The following is an 18,984-nucleotide window of genomic DNA, read 5'->3' as shown; positions in this document are numbered from 1 at the left end:
GTGACAACACTCTTGGCAAAACTACAATTTTATGGACTAAGGCTAAAGCTCTAGTTGCTCAAAAGCTATCATTGTTTAAAGTCTATTTGTTTAACATAGCTTGAAGACATTAAGAAGGAAATTGTTGGGAAAATTTTTCCTTTTAGATTTGTTAAAGCAAATCTTTTGTAAATGATTTTTTTTTCTTTTTTTGAGTTAGTAAATAATTTGTTATTATAGCATAGAATGGTTATTCATGTATAGACTTGTGAAATGGCTTCTCATATGTAATACATCCTGCCGAATGGATTTTGTAATGAATAAATTTAACAGCTTTTGGGCAATATCACTTGAGATGTCTATACTTTAAATGTTCTAACTTCTTATACTGGATTTCTATAATGTCCAATGAATTGTGGCATTTGTCTTTAGCAATTTTCACCTCTTTATATTTTAAAGAGGCATATGAATACAATTGACACTAATATATTTGTGTAAGGATGTAAATTTGACTATATTAAAACGTTGAAAATGACAGTGAAGATAAAAACATGAATTGAAAAATGATCTTTAAGCTAGAATGTAGTTATAACTAAGATTCTTTTGTTCATATATCCTGTTTTGGCAACCAAGTATCAGTATTCAAGAGAACGCTAAATAAATTTTTGAGAATGATTTGTTATAACCAAAACTTGTGAACTTTGATTACTAAACCTTTAAACTGCTTGAATAGTTCACTAGTCCATTACAAATAGTCAAATACTATTTGAAAAACTGCTACAATCAAATTGCACATGAAGGAAAAGAAAATGGCAAATAAAACCATAAAGACTGTAGTGAAATAAATATTCATTCTCAGATATATGATAAGTGTATAGTTAGCAACTATAAGTTGGAATAGTTTCATAAGTCAGCTATAAATATTGTCCAAAAAGCTATAACAAATTGTGCATAATGCTATTGGAATAGTTTCATAAGTCAGCCACAAATATTGTCCAAAAAGCTATTACAAATTATCTATGCATTAAGCCATCCAAAAAGCGGCTACAAGCTATGCATAAAGCCATCCAAAAAGTTGTTTATCTTGAAAAAAAACTATCCAACATGCTTCACAAAAAACTGTCATAAAAGTTGTCTAAGATTCTTCAAAGTCTTGTGTCATCCTTTGATGTGTTAGAGTTCTACATAAAAAATATCATAATTAAAAATAATAATAAATAAAAGAATATGATGAACTTCAGTTATAGAAAGTACTTGATTCAACATTCTTGTAGAGCTAACCATAGGGTAATCACAACACATCTCAGTTGGAAAAAACAAGGTTGCAGATTCTCCTAGCCAAAGAGGAATAGAAACAAAATTAAAATTAATTGATAAAACTAAGAAAAACAATATTTGAAATAATAGAACAAAAATTACCATGCATCATAGAACTAGCTTGTGAAAATTGAGAAGTGGTTGCACCTTTAACTTTTTTCTTTCTTTCCCTTTTCTAATAGACCCTTTATTCTTTTGTTGGTTACCCCCTTCGTTCTCACATGTGGTGGATCAAGAATTCGTTTATCACCAACTAAGCAAATTTGTAAATCATCATCATATGTAAGATCTTCTTGATGACTTTCTTTACCAACATTTTCTACCTTATTCATAGCCATAATCATCTGTTCAGCCTCCCATATCACTTCACTTAACTTCTTTTTGACAAATGTGGTCACCTCATTCTAGAAAGCAACTTTATTAAAAAGATTATACCCCATATGACTTAACTCGCTCATTCGCAATGCATGAGTAGATTTATCATTTAATTGACATGAATTAGCATAAGTCAACATCTTCTTTGCATCTCTTCTCCATCTACTTGATATATATTTGTCCGGTATCATGTTCACATTATTCACAAGAAACACCCTTAAAGCATGGCAACATAACAAGCCCAAAGTCTCAAATAACTTGCAATCACAACAAATAGTCAAATTAGATCGGTTAAAATGCACAATATGCACCCTGTTATTATCACCACCAACTAGTGAAAAAGTAAATTCATCATGATGATGATTAGTTTCGACATAACTCAATCCTGTACCTAAAGAGAACTCATCTTCAAACATTTTAAACAAAACAATAGTATAAACATTAGCAGCATGCTTCAACATACCTCCTTACTTGTTAACTTTTGCAGGTACACTATTCTTGCAACATAAATCTTCGTTTGTTTCTTCTTGACGCATTTGTGCCACTTTTTCCTCATAAAATTCACTAATTTAATTAAGCAGCAAGGAAGCTTTCATGATTTTATGAAAAACACTATTTGTGCTCTCACTCCGTTGGGTGGACTTCATCCTTGCTGAAAAGAAGTCTACATTAAAACTTGGACACCACTTTTCTGGAACACGGTATAACCTATTAAGCCAATCATTATTTTCTTGCTTATGCTTCTCAATCATTGCACTCCAAGTTGGCTCAAACTCCATTACATTCATATTTCCATATAAGCATTTATTGAAACTTTCATGAAAATCATGATTGCTATAAAGCCCAGCAAGTTTTTTTTTTGGCATTTTGACTAATATGCCACAAACAAAGTCAATGTCGGGACTTAGGGAAAACCTCCTTAATTGCATTTGCCATTGCTTGGTCTTGATTTGTAAAAATGGATATTGGTTGTTTACCTCCCACTGTAGTAAAAAAAAGTCCCAAACAACCAAATTAATGACTCAATAGTCTCATTTACTAGAAATGCATAACCAAATAAAATATTGTTCCAATGATGATTAATCCCCACAAATGGTGTACAAATTAAGTTGTACTTATTGGTTCAATAAGTAGTATAAAAAATAACAATATCTCTAAAAGAGTCGTAATCTAATTTTGACCTACCATCTCTCCAAAAGAAACTTGTCATTCTATTATCTTGATATACTTGCATTGAATAGAAGAATATTGGATCTTTACTTTGCCTTTTTTTGAAATGATTAATGATACTTTGCCCATCTCCAGCTTCAATTATTTTTTTTCTTACAATCTGCAAGAACTTGTGACAATCTTGCCTTAAGAACCCAAGATTATTTGCACCACCAACTTCCTTTGCTAAAAAGGAGTATGACTTTGTTGCTTTTATACCCACACCAACCATATTGCTAAGTATATTCCCATGTCTACTATGCACCTTTCTACTTGATTGCAAATTACACTTTTCTTTAGGACTTGCAAATTCATGCGTATGTATATCATTGAAATGTGACACAGTCCAAATATCATTTTTCACATCAAACCGAATCTTAGCATAACAACCTGTCCTTATTTCTAAATGATTGTATTTTTTTCACATCAAAAGGGTTTTCAAATTCTTTAAAACCTTGTTTAGAATACACAAATTCTCTTTGCCTAACAACACCATTTACTGTTCGTCTAGTTGCTTTACAAATGCTAAACCCCTTCTTTAAAGCATATTCATTATACATGTTATATGCTTCTACTTCAAAACTCACTTGCATTCCTATTTTGATTTCACCACTTTCAACAAAAGTTACATTCTCAATATTTTCTCCTTCATCCTTGCCTTCATCCACATCAATGACATTCTCATTTTTTTCTCCATCATTGTTCTCAGCCACATCAATAACATTTCTTTGAAACTCCATTGCATTGGTCTAACACAAACAAGAAAAGAAAAAGCATTGCATAGAAACAATTAGAAAAGACAAAGGGGAGCTTTTAAAAAATTAAAAGAAAAAAAAAACATATACTAATACTCCTGTATCTTAGCTATAAACACACAGAGATAGTAAACACAAATATACTAATACTCATATACTTTGTTGAAATCATAGATAGTAAACACACAACACACAGTAAATACTATGATGCCCAGATAAAGGGAAGGGGGCAATGCTCCTGTATCTTAGCCATAAACACACAACACACTCAACTGGGCATCATACCCATAATCAAAATATTATAATTTCCACTTAACTCAAATACTAACAGAGTATTTACTGTATTTCCTCAAATACCTTTTTTTTTTTATTTATATATATGTAATATTTCATCAAAACTTATATTATAAATGAGAATGAATTATTAAAAATTAGTTATTCATACCTGTTGATCAAGAATCAAATCCTCCAATTAAAAACAAAGGTCCTACATGGCGACAATATAGAAATTAAAAAACAACCAATGGAATTTGTCAAAATGAATAAAAAAATGGAATAGTCACTTAACAAAACAACCAATGGAATTTTTCAAAATGAATAAAAAAAATGGAATAGTCACTTAACAAACTTACTATAGGTTCAATAAGGCCCTAATTAGAAATGAAGAAACTGGGTTCCTTTTAGGAGGTCATTTGACGAACTGGAAAAAAAAAAAAAAATAGTGCTACAAATAAAAGAAATTGATGAACTTTGGCAAAGAAATGATACAACACAATAACAAAAAAACCAAAAATGTGACTTCAAAATATTCTCACCATATCTAATCACATTTTTTTTTTTTTTTTTTTCCGGTGGATTTTGAAATAGAGGTGAGGTGGGTGGTGGAAACAGTCGGTCCATTGCCGTTCAATCGCCAAAACCTTTACTCTGATGTTTCGCGATGTTGCTGTCAGGCTGGAGCAGTTGTTGGAACTTTTCTGGGTGGAGCAAGATTGCCAGCAACAGCTGATGTAATTTTCTGTCGACGGCCAGAAGTGATAGGGAGTATATTTCTTCTTTTTGATAGAGCTGTGTTTATGAATATTGGAAAAAAGAAAAATGTTTAGTGTTTTAGTGGCAAAAAAATGAGAAAATTGGGCAGGCTATTGAAAACTTTAAAGGTATTATGGTATTTTTATTTTGCTATATATGTCCAATTTTTAATGAATAGTCTTACCAAATAAGTTGCAGACATGAAGGGAAATGTCCCATAAGATATTTTATCGTGCAAAATTATACACACTTATGTGATTGCAGACTGTAGAGTCTACTTAAATTTTGAATGCACTGCTAAAGGTGTCTACCAACCATCATTTCTTTATTTATTTTTTTGGTAGAAATCATTTCTTTATTTCACTTTAATGTTTGCTTGCAATTTCTGTTGACATTTGTATAATGGTTGTAGCTTTATAGGAAACTAAAACTAGAAGCCTAGCTAGAGATACCAAGTTCGCAATTTCAAAAGAGCGTAGTCTTTTCTGCTTTTTTTTCTACCCTTTTCAAATTACTTTTACTTCTTTTTTTTTATAAGATATTTACTTTTACTTAGCCTCTAGAAAAAAAAAAAAAAAAAAAAAATTATTGCAATAACCCATAATCGAGAGCAGAGGTCAAGCTCCGACGACGGCGTTTTGACCCTACATCTCTGTCCAGCCATAAAATAATTCAACTATACTGTCACATAACCTGTAAAATACTGAAGCCAAATAAAAACGGCCCTATCTTGTTTGGTAGCTGTTGTCTGCGGCATCCACATTTTGAATCTCTCTCCCTCCCTCTGGTTTTAACTTTTAGATTCTCTGCACTCAACCCTACCCAAGATTTCTAACAATTTCAACTCTTTGTAAATTAAATAATAACAAAGATGGTTCAGATTTTTCCACTAGTCAAGTTTAAAGTTTAAACAAATATTAGTTTAGGACTCATCAAATTTTATAATCCATTTCATCGTTATTGAGTTGATATGGTGAGATTTGCATTTATAAAAATGATATAAAAATATGTAAATTTTTTTTTTTGGATGGGAAATATGTGCATATTTTAATTGATAGAGAAATTATTCATTCATAATACTTTCATAACATAATAAATATTTCTAATTCATATTATCTGACTAACAATTTGATAAGGATGAGAGGTAAAATCTATATTTTACATCATCCAATAAGAAATTGTTATATTAATATTTTATTTAAAATTCAACACATTTTACCACACCTAATAACATTTAATTTTTTTTTTTAAATAACATCTTAATAAATTCTCAATTTGGTTAGATTTATTTATGAATATTAAAATTGATTAGATGTGGTTATACTTATTTTTAAATATGTGATAAAATAATATAGCATGTTAAAATTTGATGAGTAAATCATGTATTTTACACTATATTCTTACAAATTTTTTTTTACAATAGATTTTATGGGATAAATTGTTACCAGCTATTGTGCCATTACACTTAATTTTTATACTTAGATTTTCTACAGTTCTTTAGATTCGGTATGATCAGAATTGACCACATGGTTTAGGTTTTTAAATTAAGTAAAATCTGGATAAAACTCCTAGATGTGGATTATGTTCATATGGTACATTATTTCTCAATTAAATTTAATAGATTTTTCATTCATTTAAAAAAGAAAAAGAAAAAAGAAAAAAGAGGTAGGTCGGCTAATAAACTATAAGGGCAAATTTACTTGTATATCCGAAAAGTTGGACCCTTATTCACACTTCCTATAAAACTACAAACCACTCCTCTTTCCCTCTTCAAAACTTTCTGGCCTCAACACTAGCTTGAACATTCCCCCCCATTTTTTTCCTTTCTTAGTAACCAAACAGTTCTTAGGAAAACGAAAAAGGAAATGGCTGTGGCTGCAAGAGGAAAAGCAACAGAGCTCCAAAACCCGAAAAAATGGAGGGACAGATCAGAGTGCAGCCCTGAAAGGACCATTGTATGGACCGAGCCTAAGGCGAATAAGACCAGTGAGAAAAGATCGGTCCCCGTCGTTTACTACTTGTCCAGGAATGGACAGCTCGAGCATCCTCATTTCATCGAGGTCCCTCTTTCCTCTCCTGAAGGTCTCTATCTCAGAGGTAAAATTCAAACACAACTCTACAAAAAAACTATTCTTCTTCTTTTTTTTTGAACTACTTGTTTGTTGTTTGGTTGCCGAGAAAACTCATGCAAAGTTTTTTTTTGCTTTCTCGTGAGCTGAAGTTCCTTGCTTTTTTTTTTTTTCGTTTGCTTTAGCCTCGTGCTAGTCAAAGCTTTTACACTCCTTTACACTGTTTGGCTGCCGAGAAAACTTGACGAAAGAAAGAAAGAAAGAAAGAAAATAAGAGAGAAAATTTTAAATTTGAGCCTCGTGATACGAGACAAGTATTAAAATAAGCTTACATTGTCGGTTTCAGTGTTTACGATTCCAATTTTCTTATTGCTTCTCGGTAACCAAACAGGGCTTAGTGTTATTCATTCTGATGAATCAGTGAGCTTCGAGTGCAGTTTTCAGATTTTCTAATTTACTATGTTATCGCAGATGTAATTAACCGCTTGAATCTCCTCCGAGGCAAGGGAATGGCTAACTTGTATTCCTGGTCGTCGAAACGGTAACACTCACTCGCTATCTATGCTGTTTGATCTAATTACTTTGCTACTTTCAGTTTCATATCTGGTTTTTGATTTCTGATTCAGGAGCTACAAAAACGGCTTCGTTTGGCACGATTTATCAGAGAACGATTTCATATACCCAGCTCACGGCCAAGAATACGTTCTCAAAGGCTCGGAGTTTCACGAACTCAATCTTAGCCCTAAGCTCCACGAAACGATGACACCTTCAACGTCTTCATCTTCGTCGAGATCTCTGAGGCCACCACCGCCGGAGACGAACAAGTCCGGCGAGGATTCGGATTTTCCGGCGGTGATAACGAGGCGAAGGAACCAGTCGTGGAGCTCGATCGATCTCCACGAGTACAAGGTCTACAAGGCCGAGTCGTCTTCCGGCGAGTCCGCCGGAAAAGCCGCTGCCGCCGACGCGTCGACTCAGACCGAGGACAAGCGAAGGAGACGCAGACCAGTCAGAGCGAAAGAAATCGAAGAAGAAGACGAAGATGACGAACAAGTTCGCGAAGAGAAAAGTCAACGCGAAATATGCCATGGTCAAAGTACGGAGCTGAGTAGGGACGAGATTTCGCCTCCGCCGTCTGATTCAAGCCCCGAAACCCTAGAATCATTAATGAAAGCTGATGGACGGTTGGTGATTGGCCCGCCTGGCGCTAATGAGGACAATTCTTCTTTGAATCGGACGGCTGAGAATTTCCCAAGCGGAAGAATGAAGGCATCGACGGTTCTGATGCAATTGATCTCGTGCGGTTCGATATCGTTCAAGGACTGTGGTGCCACGTCAGTTAAGGATCAAGGGTTCTCGTTGATTGGGCACTATAAATCCAGGTTGCCCCGCGGAGCACGGAATAATAATCAATTGGGTAAAGAGGTAGGGGCGCTGACGGAAATTCCTAATTTCCCGGGGTTAAAATTGGAAGACAAAGAGTATTTTAGCGGGAGCTTGATCGAGACAAACAAGAAAGATGCGGAGGTTCCAAATTTGAAGAGGTCATCTTCGTATAATGCAGACCGGTATGTCACGTTTTGATTACTGCTTTGAGTTTATTCATGTGTGTTTTATTTGTCTGTTTGTGAATCATGTGCTTCACAGTGTTCCTATTATTGGGTAATCTTAGCTGTAAGTCTGTAGAGTATGACTTGTACACAGTTAACGTTTTATGTCACTATGGTGACTTAAGCCGCGCATTATTACCATTTTGAGCCGGAACACATTTCACACATTAGTAAAACCCTTAATAATATTGTTGAGTTGATAAGTTTCTATCACTAGAAATATGAATCCTTGAGGTGATTAGTGTTGAAATAAAGTTAGTTTACATAAATTTACTTCTAGTGAGCAATGTTGAGTTTGCCGTAAAAAATTACATTCTTTCGATAATATGTTGGGGTGGCAAGTTGTAATTGACGGAAGTTTGTCGGTTTGGTAAAATAGGTTGCGTGTGTTTTAGACAAGTGAATAACTTTTGTGGCTGTTTTCATAATCAGTGGGGGAAAACATCAAAATTGAATTCAAATATGTCACACATTAGTTTTTACTATGGTATTATCATTGTTTTTAGGAATATGAATATTGTAATTGGCATAATCAATTGCTAATTAGGACAGTCTTATTGTAATTGTTTTGTCATAGCACAATGCGTATTGCTCATTCTAGCTAATTTAGAGATGGGTGAGGATTTGAATAGAAACAAATATTTCTATGCAGTTAGCATTTAAAAAAAAAAAAAAAAAAAGCTTTGAAATGTTACTAAAGTTGCATTATAACAAAAATTTGGAAGGGAAATTCACAGAAAACGGCCTGTTTGTTCTGAACTATGTAAATGGTTTTGAAATGAATTATTTTGTAATGTGTTCCTTGAGAGACCCAGAATTCCAGTACTTTGCTAGTTGCTTACAAGCTTCAACCTTTGCCTGGGATTCTGGGTCTGATCTGATGAGTGATGGCATTGATTCTCTGATAACCCTTTTGGCCTGCTTTTGATTTGCAAGCGAGATTCGTACGGAGATTTGCAAATAGCCAGCTAGCTACCAATTCAGTTTGATTCACAAAAATAGCAATTTGATAATGTGTACTGTGTGTCAGTTTTCTATCAAATTACTATTGTATTTAATACTCACCGTCTCATATTAATTGAGCACATCTATACCTTGTCATCCCCACTCCGTGGGGCCCTAAGATTAACGTCTTGCAGTTATGAGGCCGCCTATGATACTGAGAAGATTCAGTTGGGACCAGTAGATATGAATATGAATTCATTCTACCCTGTAGCTGCTGACCTCGTTTTCACATTGGCAGAGTCAAATTATTGACTCTTAATTTGATGAGTTGACTTATTGTACACAGTTTTGATATTGAATTGCTTTCTTGTTCTTTTTATTTTCTGGGTTTTTAATATAAAGACTTTGCTTAGAAAGAATCATGTTAATGCTTTCTTTATATTACATAGTTATAAAATTTTAACATGAATAATATTATCTGCAGGAGTTCGCAGTTGCAATTGGCGGACGAAGAGATTGAGGGAGTGCGCACAAAATGCATACCGAGGAAACCAAAGACACAGCCAACGAAGAAAGATTGTAACAATGATGGTTCTTGTATCAGTAGTAGTAGTAGTAGTAGTAGTCGACAAGTGAGCAAGAGGAGTGAGGTCTAACTTATTAAAGTTGAAGGCTCATTTTGTGTATTGTGGTTCGTACTTTCTAACCAAAAAAACTAATAAGAACAAGAGCCAAAGAAAAGGAAAAAAAAAAATTTATTGAAAAAGAATGTATGATATGAAAAAGGATATGCGAAATACATGGTGTGTGCATTTTGCAAGTCACGGCAAGTCGAGCACATAGATTGAGGGGAAAAAGTGAATGTTTAGGAGAATAAAAAGTGCTCTAGGTTCAAGTTTTTTGATTGTCATCAGGTATGGAGGTTTGGGCTTGGATAAAAATTGTGTGCATTGGTATTAGCGGGGGATTAAAATTGGCCTTAATTTCGGTGATTGGCACTAACCCTAATGTTTACTTTTTTGACTATATGTAATTTGACTTGAGCATGTGAAATACTACTACAACTAGAACTATTCATCAAAAAAAGTACTACAACTAGAACTCTGGCCTCGGTATTGTCACATACCTTGGTGACATCGTATTTGAGGACGCACGTGACCTCACGATTGAATTTGGTTCCTTGCGCCCGACATGGTATGGAGATTGGTGAGGTGAGTTTGTGCAAATTGTGCATTTGGCATACATGGGAAGGTCCTGTAAGTCTTTAACTACTAACTAGAGACTAATTTTAGTAACTTTTTTTTTTTTTTTTTATAGAACCATTCCATTTATGATATTGAGGCATGTTTGGTAAATATTGATTGTGGGTTAGATGATCCTTGTTCAGAATTAAAAGGATGATATCAATGACATTCAAAAGCCTCACTGTTTGCTTGTTCAAGTCCAGCAATGTTGGGAGGTGTTACCTCTAATCTGTTTCTATTACAACTTTGCCTGTAATTTGAGAGTGGAGGTCCCTCTATCGGTCAAGAACATAAATTTTTTCATAATTTTCACAGTTGTAGTGCAGCTTGGCAGCATTAAAGCATCACTCAATTTTTTACAGAGTATCACCCCCAAATTCTAGCTCTAAAAATTTTCTTTTGCGGCTATGTGGAAAGGCTAAATTGCAACATGACTGTATTCACTCAGAGCCACCATAGCTCTGCCATTTCTTAATTTGTCATTTTGCTCAACGCCAACAGTCACAAACAATAATTTACAAATCGATCCAAAATAGTAAAAAACCAAACTGATTGTCCACATGGAGACACAATCAAGACAACCCACAATCCTCAGCTCACATAAATGATAAGAACAAAATAATTATCAATATATATATATATATATATATATAAAAGCAGAGACTTTATGCAAGAGTGCATGAGGTCCTGTTAAGTGGTACTCTAATTTTGCATTTAGCTTGTTTTACCTCTTTCATTAAGTTTTTTTACTATTACCTAAAAATTCACATTAATTTATTTTACTGTTATCTCATTAATTGCCTAAGTTTACACCACACATTTCATTATTCTTCATGTCTTTATGCATACCCACTGTTTTAGTATTTTTTTTTTTTTTAAAAAGTGAGGACTAATAGTAATAACTAACGAGATAATGCTCTAGAGAGAGATAGAGAGACACAAAAATATTGTAAACTGTTAAATAAAACGCATTATTTCACTATATATTACCAAAAATAAAAGACCTGAGACTAATAAAACATTAAAACATTTGAAAGAGAGAGAAAGAGGAATCTGAGGGATCACTACCTCCGTTATACTGGTCTTCCACCACCATTAAGTCACTGAAACCCTTACAATTAATTATTATTATTATTATTATTTTAAATTAGGGGCTTAAATATGATTTAAGTTTAGGTAATTTGGTTAGTTAGTTTTTGTTTTTGATATATAAGTGGAGAGAATATTTGGTGCGCAATGTAAAGCCATATTCTACTATGGTTTAATTTTAAATCATCTATAAGACACATGCATACACACTTGTCCATATCATGTCTTAATGTCGCACTATCGATAAGTGGAAAACAATTAGAGAGTTGGGCATTCTTTTATTTCATAGTATAAAATATGTGAACACAACACAAATTAGTTGATTTTCATTGTCCTGTTACTCTTTTACATTTATTTTTGGTTTCGTGATTTTAAAAAAAAAAAAAAAAAAACTTACCTTAAGAAGGCTACAAATATGCAGTGAAGCTAATAAATTACTCCCTCCGTCCCACTTTGTTTGTCCTCTATTCCATTTTGGGATGTCCCAAAATATTGTCCTGTTTCTAAAAATAAAAGTTATTAATTTACTAATGTTCATACTATACCCCTATTAATTTACTAATTCAATTTTTTGATAAATTTATTTAAGGGTAATTTTGGAAACTTATACATTTTTAAAAGGTAGACAAGACAATAAATGATATTCCCTTAAAAAGTTTGACTTTTCAAACAGGACAAACAAAGTGGGACGGATGGAGTAATTTTTAATATCTCAAAATGTATATGTTTCTTTACTCTAATTTAGTATACTTTTTTTTTTTTAATATACGTACAACATTATCCAAAACCGTTTTACATAAAATATTAAAAAATTATCCGTACATCGCACAGGCAACTTATTGGTTAATAATAATAATGGAGCTGCTAATTTGACCCAATTTGTACCGCTTGACCTTAGTGCTGGAGGGGATGACCACGACAAAAATGTTGCTGCTGGAGGGGATGATAGTGCAATACGAAGTAAAGAAAGAATATAAATAAATAAAAATTTAGGAAAAAAATAATGAATTAAATAATGACATAGAGATTGTTAGATGGTGAAAATTGTCTTATAATTCTAGTTCATGGAACAAGCACATGAGATACTTTCTTGTTGGAGCACTATTCTTGAAAAGTGAGTAATTAAAATAGAGAGTTGTCTTTTTTTTTCTTTTTTTTTTCAAATTTACGTAAGAAATAAAGAGGCTTTTGAGAATGTTCGTATATGCTTTAGCTATTTAGAGTTAAAGTGATCTTGAGCTTTTTTTTGTTGATAAATCGATAATTGGGGGTGGGGGAGATTTGAATATGGATATTTTTGTTAGAAACACTGCGATGTGCGAACTAGTTGAGTTACAAGACTCCTGGCAAAGTGACCTTGAGCTTGAGAGGTTCTTAGGGCCCATGTTTTCCTACTTGAAATTGTGATAGAGGTTGTGTCAATTTTCTTTGTAATAAAGGTGGAAAGGCCTGGAGCTTGGCTTGCTATAAAATGTATTGAGTCAAAAGCTAAGAATCTATCTCTTTAAGAATGAAATGAGTGCATATCATCTGCCAGTGCCAGTTTGCCTATAAATGTATCAGCATAACCCGTATTTTATTACATTCTCATTCACATTCTCCACTTTGTGCCCATTTGATTGTAACTTTTGGTTGAGGGTTTATTTTGCTCGTTCAGCATTATAGATTTGCTTTCATCATTTTGCTCTCACCTTTAGCAAATAAGCTGTATATAGTATAGGTGAGGAAAATTCTAAGATAAAAAGTTAAAAGAAAAATTTATTAACAAACCCATGCAACAACAACAACACACACATATAAAGTGGAGACAACACACGCAACAACAACAACAACAACACACACACATATAAAGTGGAGAGAGGGAATTTAAATCCTGATTTTCCTTGTAAAGGAGAATATGCACTGCAAATGAGCTACAAAAATCTAGACAAAATACAAATAGTGATTCAAATATTCTCTGAAAAACTGGTTTTTATCTATTTATGTACTAGAACATTAATGTCTAAAAGTGTTTGTTTGTTGCCAACTATTTTTCGTTTTACATTTAGTTTTTATATATATCTTACTTTTTCTTACTTTTTTTCAAGCATAAGTATACTTTCAAAGAAAAAAGAAAAAAAGAAAAAAGAGAGAGTATATTTTAACCAACTTTCAGCAAAATACTAAGTGTTTGTTTGAAGTGTTTGTTTGGGAACAACTTATTTAGTTGAAATTGAAAACTTTTTGCTGAAAGTACTGGAGATAAAAGTAAAAATTAGCTGAAATAGTACAGTAAATCCCATGAATAATACCAAAAAATGCAGTGGGACATATGAATAGTAGCAAAAATAAGCTGAATAGTAAAATAAATTGACAAAAATAATCAATGCCAAACGCACACTAAATAAAACTTAATTTAATGGACAAAATTTAGTTACAAAATTAGTTGTAGCCTAAGGCTACAACCTTACTTAATAAAATAAACATTATTATATATTTTGGAAATCTAACCATTAAAGTACATGTTTTTTACGTTCTTAATACACATGTCAAATTTTGTGTCAATCGGATATTGTTTACTATATGATTTATAAGGTTATATTTAATGCATAATTTTAAACTACAAAAACTTACAATTTAAACAATTTATTGATGACATTACTATTGAACTTTAATTTTCTAAAAAAATTGTAAGCATGAAGGATATAAGAAGAAGATATAATCCAATGGTGGATTTATCAAAATTCACATTCGATAAAAAGATATTGAATAAGATTGTAATTTAAAATTACAAATAGTTTTGTAATTAAAATTTGTCCTGAATTATCTCTACCGGGGTTATTTTTAGTTTTCGGCCTGGAGGGGTATATAACAATATGTTGTTGACATCGTCGATTTTCTGTAACTGCTTGTTGTTGATGGCCTCGGCTAGTTGTATATTTTTAAAATTTAAGCCCGAAGTTCACAGTTGCCATGGTCCATGGCAGTGTTTTTATTACAATTACCCGACCTTCCACCTAAAAACTAGCCCAAGCTTTGACCGAAGGAAAAAGTTAAAAACACAAGGCCCAAGCCCAACCAAGAAAAGAAGCACTTGCAGGCTTTGCTTCCTCAGACCCACACAATGTGTTTTTTTTTTTTTAGTTAAATTAATTTTGGTAACTGTCAATTTAAAGGGAAGACTACATGCCAAAATGTAGAGACTTCGAATTTTCATCTGTACTACGCTAAGCAGTGAGATTCACATCAAAATTTATTTAAAAAAAATATAAATGATGTATATTTATACTGGAGGAATAAAGGATAAATAAATTTGGAGAATCAATCAAAAAAAAAAAAAAATATATATATATATATATATGAAAAATAAGAAACCTCAAATGTAATAGCTTAAGCTTTTACCATTCAGCTCATTCCTTGAAATTCTCTTCATTTAAGTTTCCACTTAAGGAAAATTTGCATTGAAGTTGTACTATTAGTTCATTGAATATGCCAATCGAGTAAATGCATATATTAATAATCTATAGGTGTGCACTACTTATTTATATGGTTATTTTTTAAAATTTTATATAAGAAATTATTTATATTTGGAATTGATGGTGAACCAAAAATTGAGCCATCTCCAGTTCGTCCATAGTGTCGTCCAAGTCTAGAAAGGTTGTCCTAATATAAAAAGGTCGTCCAACATAAAAAGGTCGTCCAGCATGGAAACACCTAGATGACCCCTCAACACTTAGAAAATCTTCAGAATGAATTTATGCACAAAAGCTTATAATTTGAACCACATTGTACTATTTTGAAGTATAAGCAAAATCCTTATTCATCGCTTTAACTTCCCACTAAGTTCTTAACTTCTAATGACAGTTGTAGAAGATAAGATTAAATCTTCTAACTTCTATAGCAGTTGTGGAAGCTAAGTTTGAACCTTCTAACTTCCATACATGTTGAGGAAGTTAACAAACAAGTAACTACTCTAAAGCTCACTATATAAGGACTTATCCACATCAAATGAAAGGAAGTGTCCATTACTCCTAAAGTTAGAATTCTTGAGTTCTAGAGAGGAAAACTAATTTAAGCATCGGAGGGTTCTTGGCTGGTTCATCTCGATCACCTTTGATTTTGTGTTTCTCTCTTTTCAGGCCTTCCAAGCAATGACTAGCCCACTGAACCTCGGAGCATTCAACCTACTGATTTTCTGTGCATCATTAGTTGGCACCGTTTATCGGAAGTTAAATTTGTATTTTACAGTTTATCTTTCTTACACAAAAGGCTATATGGTACGGACAAGGTCAATGGCCACTAGTCCAGGCCATTAGGAGAGTGGGAACACTTCTAGCCACCCCAATTATGCTTGCCAGTCAACACCTGTCATGCAACCACCTTTCGTTCAATAAATATAGTCCATGGCAGCCGCCATGGCAGAGTTAACCCGTAAGAATCAAGAGTTGACTCGAGTGATAAACCAAAGAAGGCAGCGCCATGAAAGGTGCGTGGAAGGGCAGACTTAGAGTCAAGAAGTTAAAGAAGGAGAAAATGTGGAGCACGAGAACCACTCAAGGGGGACAGCATCGCGTAGGGTGCCACGCTTGGAAAAGGAAATGGATCAAATGAGAAAGGTTATGGACGAGATGAGGGAGAACATGAGAAGGACGAATCATGTAGATGATTTAGTTCATCGAATCGATTCCCCTAACTTCCATCAATAGTCATCCCTTACCTTCCAAGTTCAAAATGCCTTCATTGGATTCGTATGATGGAACACATGACCCGTGTGACCACATTGAAACCTTCAAGACCACAATACACCTTCAAGGAGTTCTAGATGAGATAATGTGTAAGGCTTTCCCAACCACCCTTAAGGGGGCAGCATGAGTATGTTTTAGCAAGATACCACCGAACACTGTTGGTTCTTTTAAGGAATTGAGTAAGGTGTTCGTTAAAAACTTTATTGGAGGACAAATGCATAAACGCTCCTCGTCCAACCTACTGACTATAGAGCAAGGAGATAATGAGAGCTCGCGGTCCTTCATCACTTAATTCAATAGGGAAGTCTTGACGGTAGACGAGATGGTTGATAAGTTGCTGTTAACAGCTTTTCACAATGGAGTTAGTTCAGACCTATTCATTCACAAGCTTTATGATTAAGAACCTTAAACCATGGTTGAACTCGTCCATTCAACCCAAAACTTCATGAATGCAGAAAATGCGATTATTGCCAAGAAGAGGAAGAGAGCAAAATGAATGGAAGCAGACCTCCCACATCATCCTGAACAAGGCCCTCGTTCAAAGAAGGCCCAAACAGGAGAGAAGAAGGATAGAGACAACAAGAAGGCAGTTTCATCTTCAGGAAGAGGTCAGCATTACACACCCTTGAATGTTCCACTTGATCAAGTGCTTATGCAAATTAAGGATGATCCATCCTTAATGTGGCCAGAGAAGATGAAGGGAGATCCCAATAAGCATAATAAAAATAAGTATTGCCACTTCCATAGGGATCACCGGCATGACACAGATGGGTGCTATGACTTAAAACAGCAGATAGAGAATCTCATCAGGTAGGGAAAGTTAAGAAATTTTCTTGGATGAGATCATAAGGACAAGAAGTTGAAAGGAAAGATAGAAGAGCCATCACGGCCCCTATTTAGAGAAATAAGAGTTATTGTAGGAGGAACTTCAGCAGGGCAATTTTATAAGTTAAGGAAGACCTACTTGAAGGTGGTGCAGAACATCCAACTCTCTGGACGATCACTAAGGACGAGGTGGGCAGATGAGCAGGCCATTACTTTCACAAATGAAGACACTGGAAGGGTTCATCATCCACATGATGATGCAATCATCATCATAACTTTGCTCATTGCAGATTGCATGACTAGAAGGGTGTTGATAAATAATGGGAGTTCAACAAATATCCTATATTATCCTGCTTTCCAGTAGATGAGGCTTGGATGAGACTAACTTCGTCCAGTGAATTCCCTCTTAGTAGGATTTAGAGGAATGAAGGTACAACCAGTGAGCACTATTACTTTAGCTATAGTGGTAGAAGCGTATCCATAATAGATAGCCAAAGAAGTAAATTTCCCCTTCGTAGATTGTTTGTCTTCCTATAACGCTACATTGGAAGACCAACTTTAAACAATTGGAAGGCAGTAACATCTATCTACCATCTATCTGTCAAGTTTCCAACAGACTATGGAATATGGCAAGTACAAAGAGATCAGTTGGCCGCTAGAGAATGCTACTTAGCCATGTTGGCTATGGATGAGCATGTGCAGACGATGAATATAGAAGAAATAAGGCTTGTTGCAAAGCCCATTGAAGTATTGGAAGAGGATAATCCTGAGAAGTTTATCAGAGTTGGAATAAGTATGGAGGAGAAGACGAAGCAGGACTTCGTCCAATTCTTAAGAAAGAGTATTGATATTTTCGTGTGGAGTCATGAAGACATACTAGGAATTAACCCAAGTGTCATTACTCATTGTTTGAATGTATATCCATCTTCTAAGCCTATTCGTCAAAAGAAGAGAGTTTTTGCTCCTGAGCGAGATAATGCTATCAAGGAAGAGGTCCAGAAGTTAACCACAGTAGAATTTATTCGGGAAGTCTATTACCTGGATTGGTTAGCTAATGTGGTGATAGTCAAGAAGGCTAATGACAAGTGGAGGATGTGTGTAGATTTCACTGATTTGAACAAGGCTTGCCCCAAGGATAGTTATTTGTTGCCACATATTGACTAATTGGTAGACTTAATAGTAAGTCATCAATTATTAAGCTTCATGGACGCCTTCTCAGGTTATAACCAGATAAAGACGGGCGAGGTAGATCAAGAGAAGACATCCTTCATTACCAGTTAAGGTTTATTTTGTTATAAAGTGATGCCCTTTGGTTTGAAGAATGCGAGGGCAACTTATTAGAGGTTGGTCAATCATATGTTTCATCTAAAGATAGGACGGAATGTAGAAGTTTATGTGGATGACATGTTGGTGAAGAACTTGGATGAGAAGAAACATCTAGACGACCTATAGGAGATCTTTGACACACTTAAACGATACAACATGAAGCTGAATCTAAGTAAGTATGCCTTCGGGGTTTCGTCAGGAAAGTTCCTAGGTTTCATGGTTTCACAGAGGGGAATTGAAGCGAATCTTGATAAGATCCAAGCAATATTGAACATGGAACCACCAAAAAATGTTAAGAAAGTCCAGTCCCTCATTGGACAAGTTGCAGCTCTAAACAAGTTTGTTTCAAAAGCTACTGATAAATGTTTGCCATTTTTCAAAGTACTTAAGAAGACGTTTGAATGGACGAACGAGTGCCAAAAGGCCTTCAAAGATCTTAAGGTTTATCTTACCACAGCTCCCTTACTAACTCCATCCATACCAGG

General features: G+C 34.2%; 1 protein-coding gene across 1 annotated transcript; it reads left to right on the top strand.

Annotated features, from left to right (window-relative positions):
- The first annotated feature begins 6,382 nt into the window (after positions 1-6,382).
- Positions 6,383-10,797, top strand: LOC115987868 (protein UPSTREAM OF FLC). Its single transcript, XM_031111475.1, has 4 exons — positions 6,383-6,764; positions 7,208-7,277; positions 7,363-8,304; positions 9,776-10,797. Exons 1-4 carry the CDS (start codon positions 6,533-6,535, stop codon positions 9,945-9,947), a joined length of 1,416 nt encoding a protein of 471 aa, XP_030967335.1. The 5' UTR covers positions 6,383-6,532; the 3' UTR covers positions 9,948-10,797.
- The last annotated feature ends 8,187 nt before the right edge of the window (positions 10,798-18,984 follow it).

Source organism: Quercus lobata, chromosome 1 (genome assembly GCF_001633185.2).
Source record: "Quercus lobata isolate SW786 chromosome 1, ValleyOak3.0 Primary Assembly, whole genome shotgun sequence".
Classification (NCBI taxonomy): domain Eukaryota; kingdom Viridiplantae; phylum Streptophyta; class Magnoliopsida; order Fagales; family Fagaceae; genus Quercus; species Quercus lobata.
The sequence above is the reverse complement of the archived record's forward strand: the minus strand, read 5'-3'. Positions and strand labels throughout refer to the sequence as shown.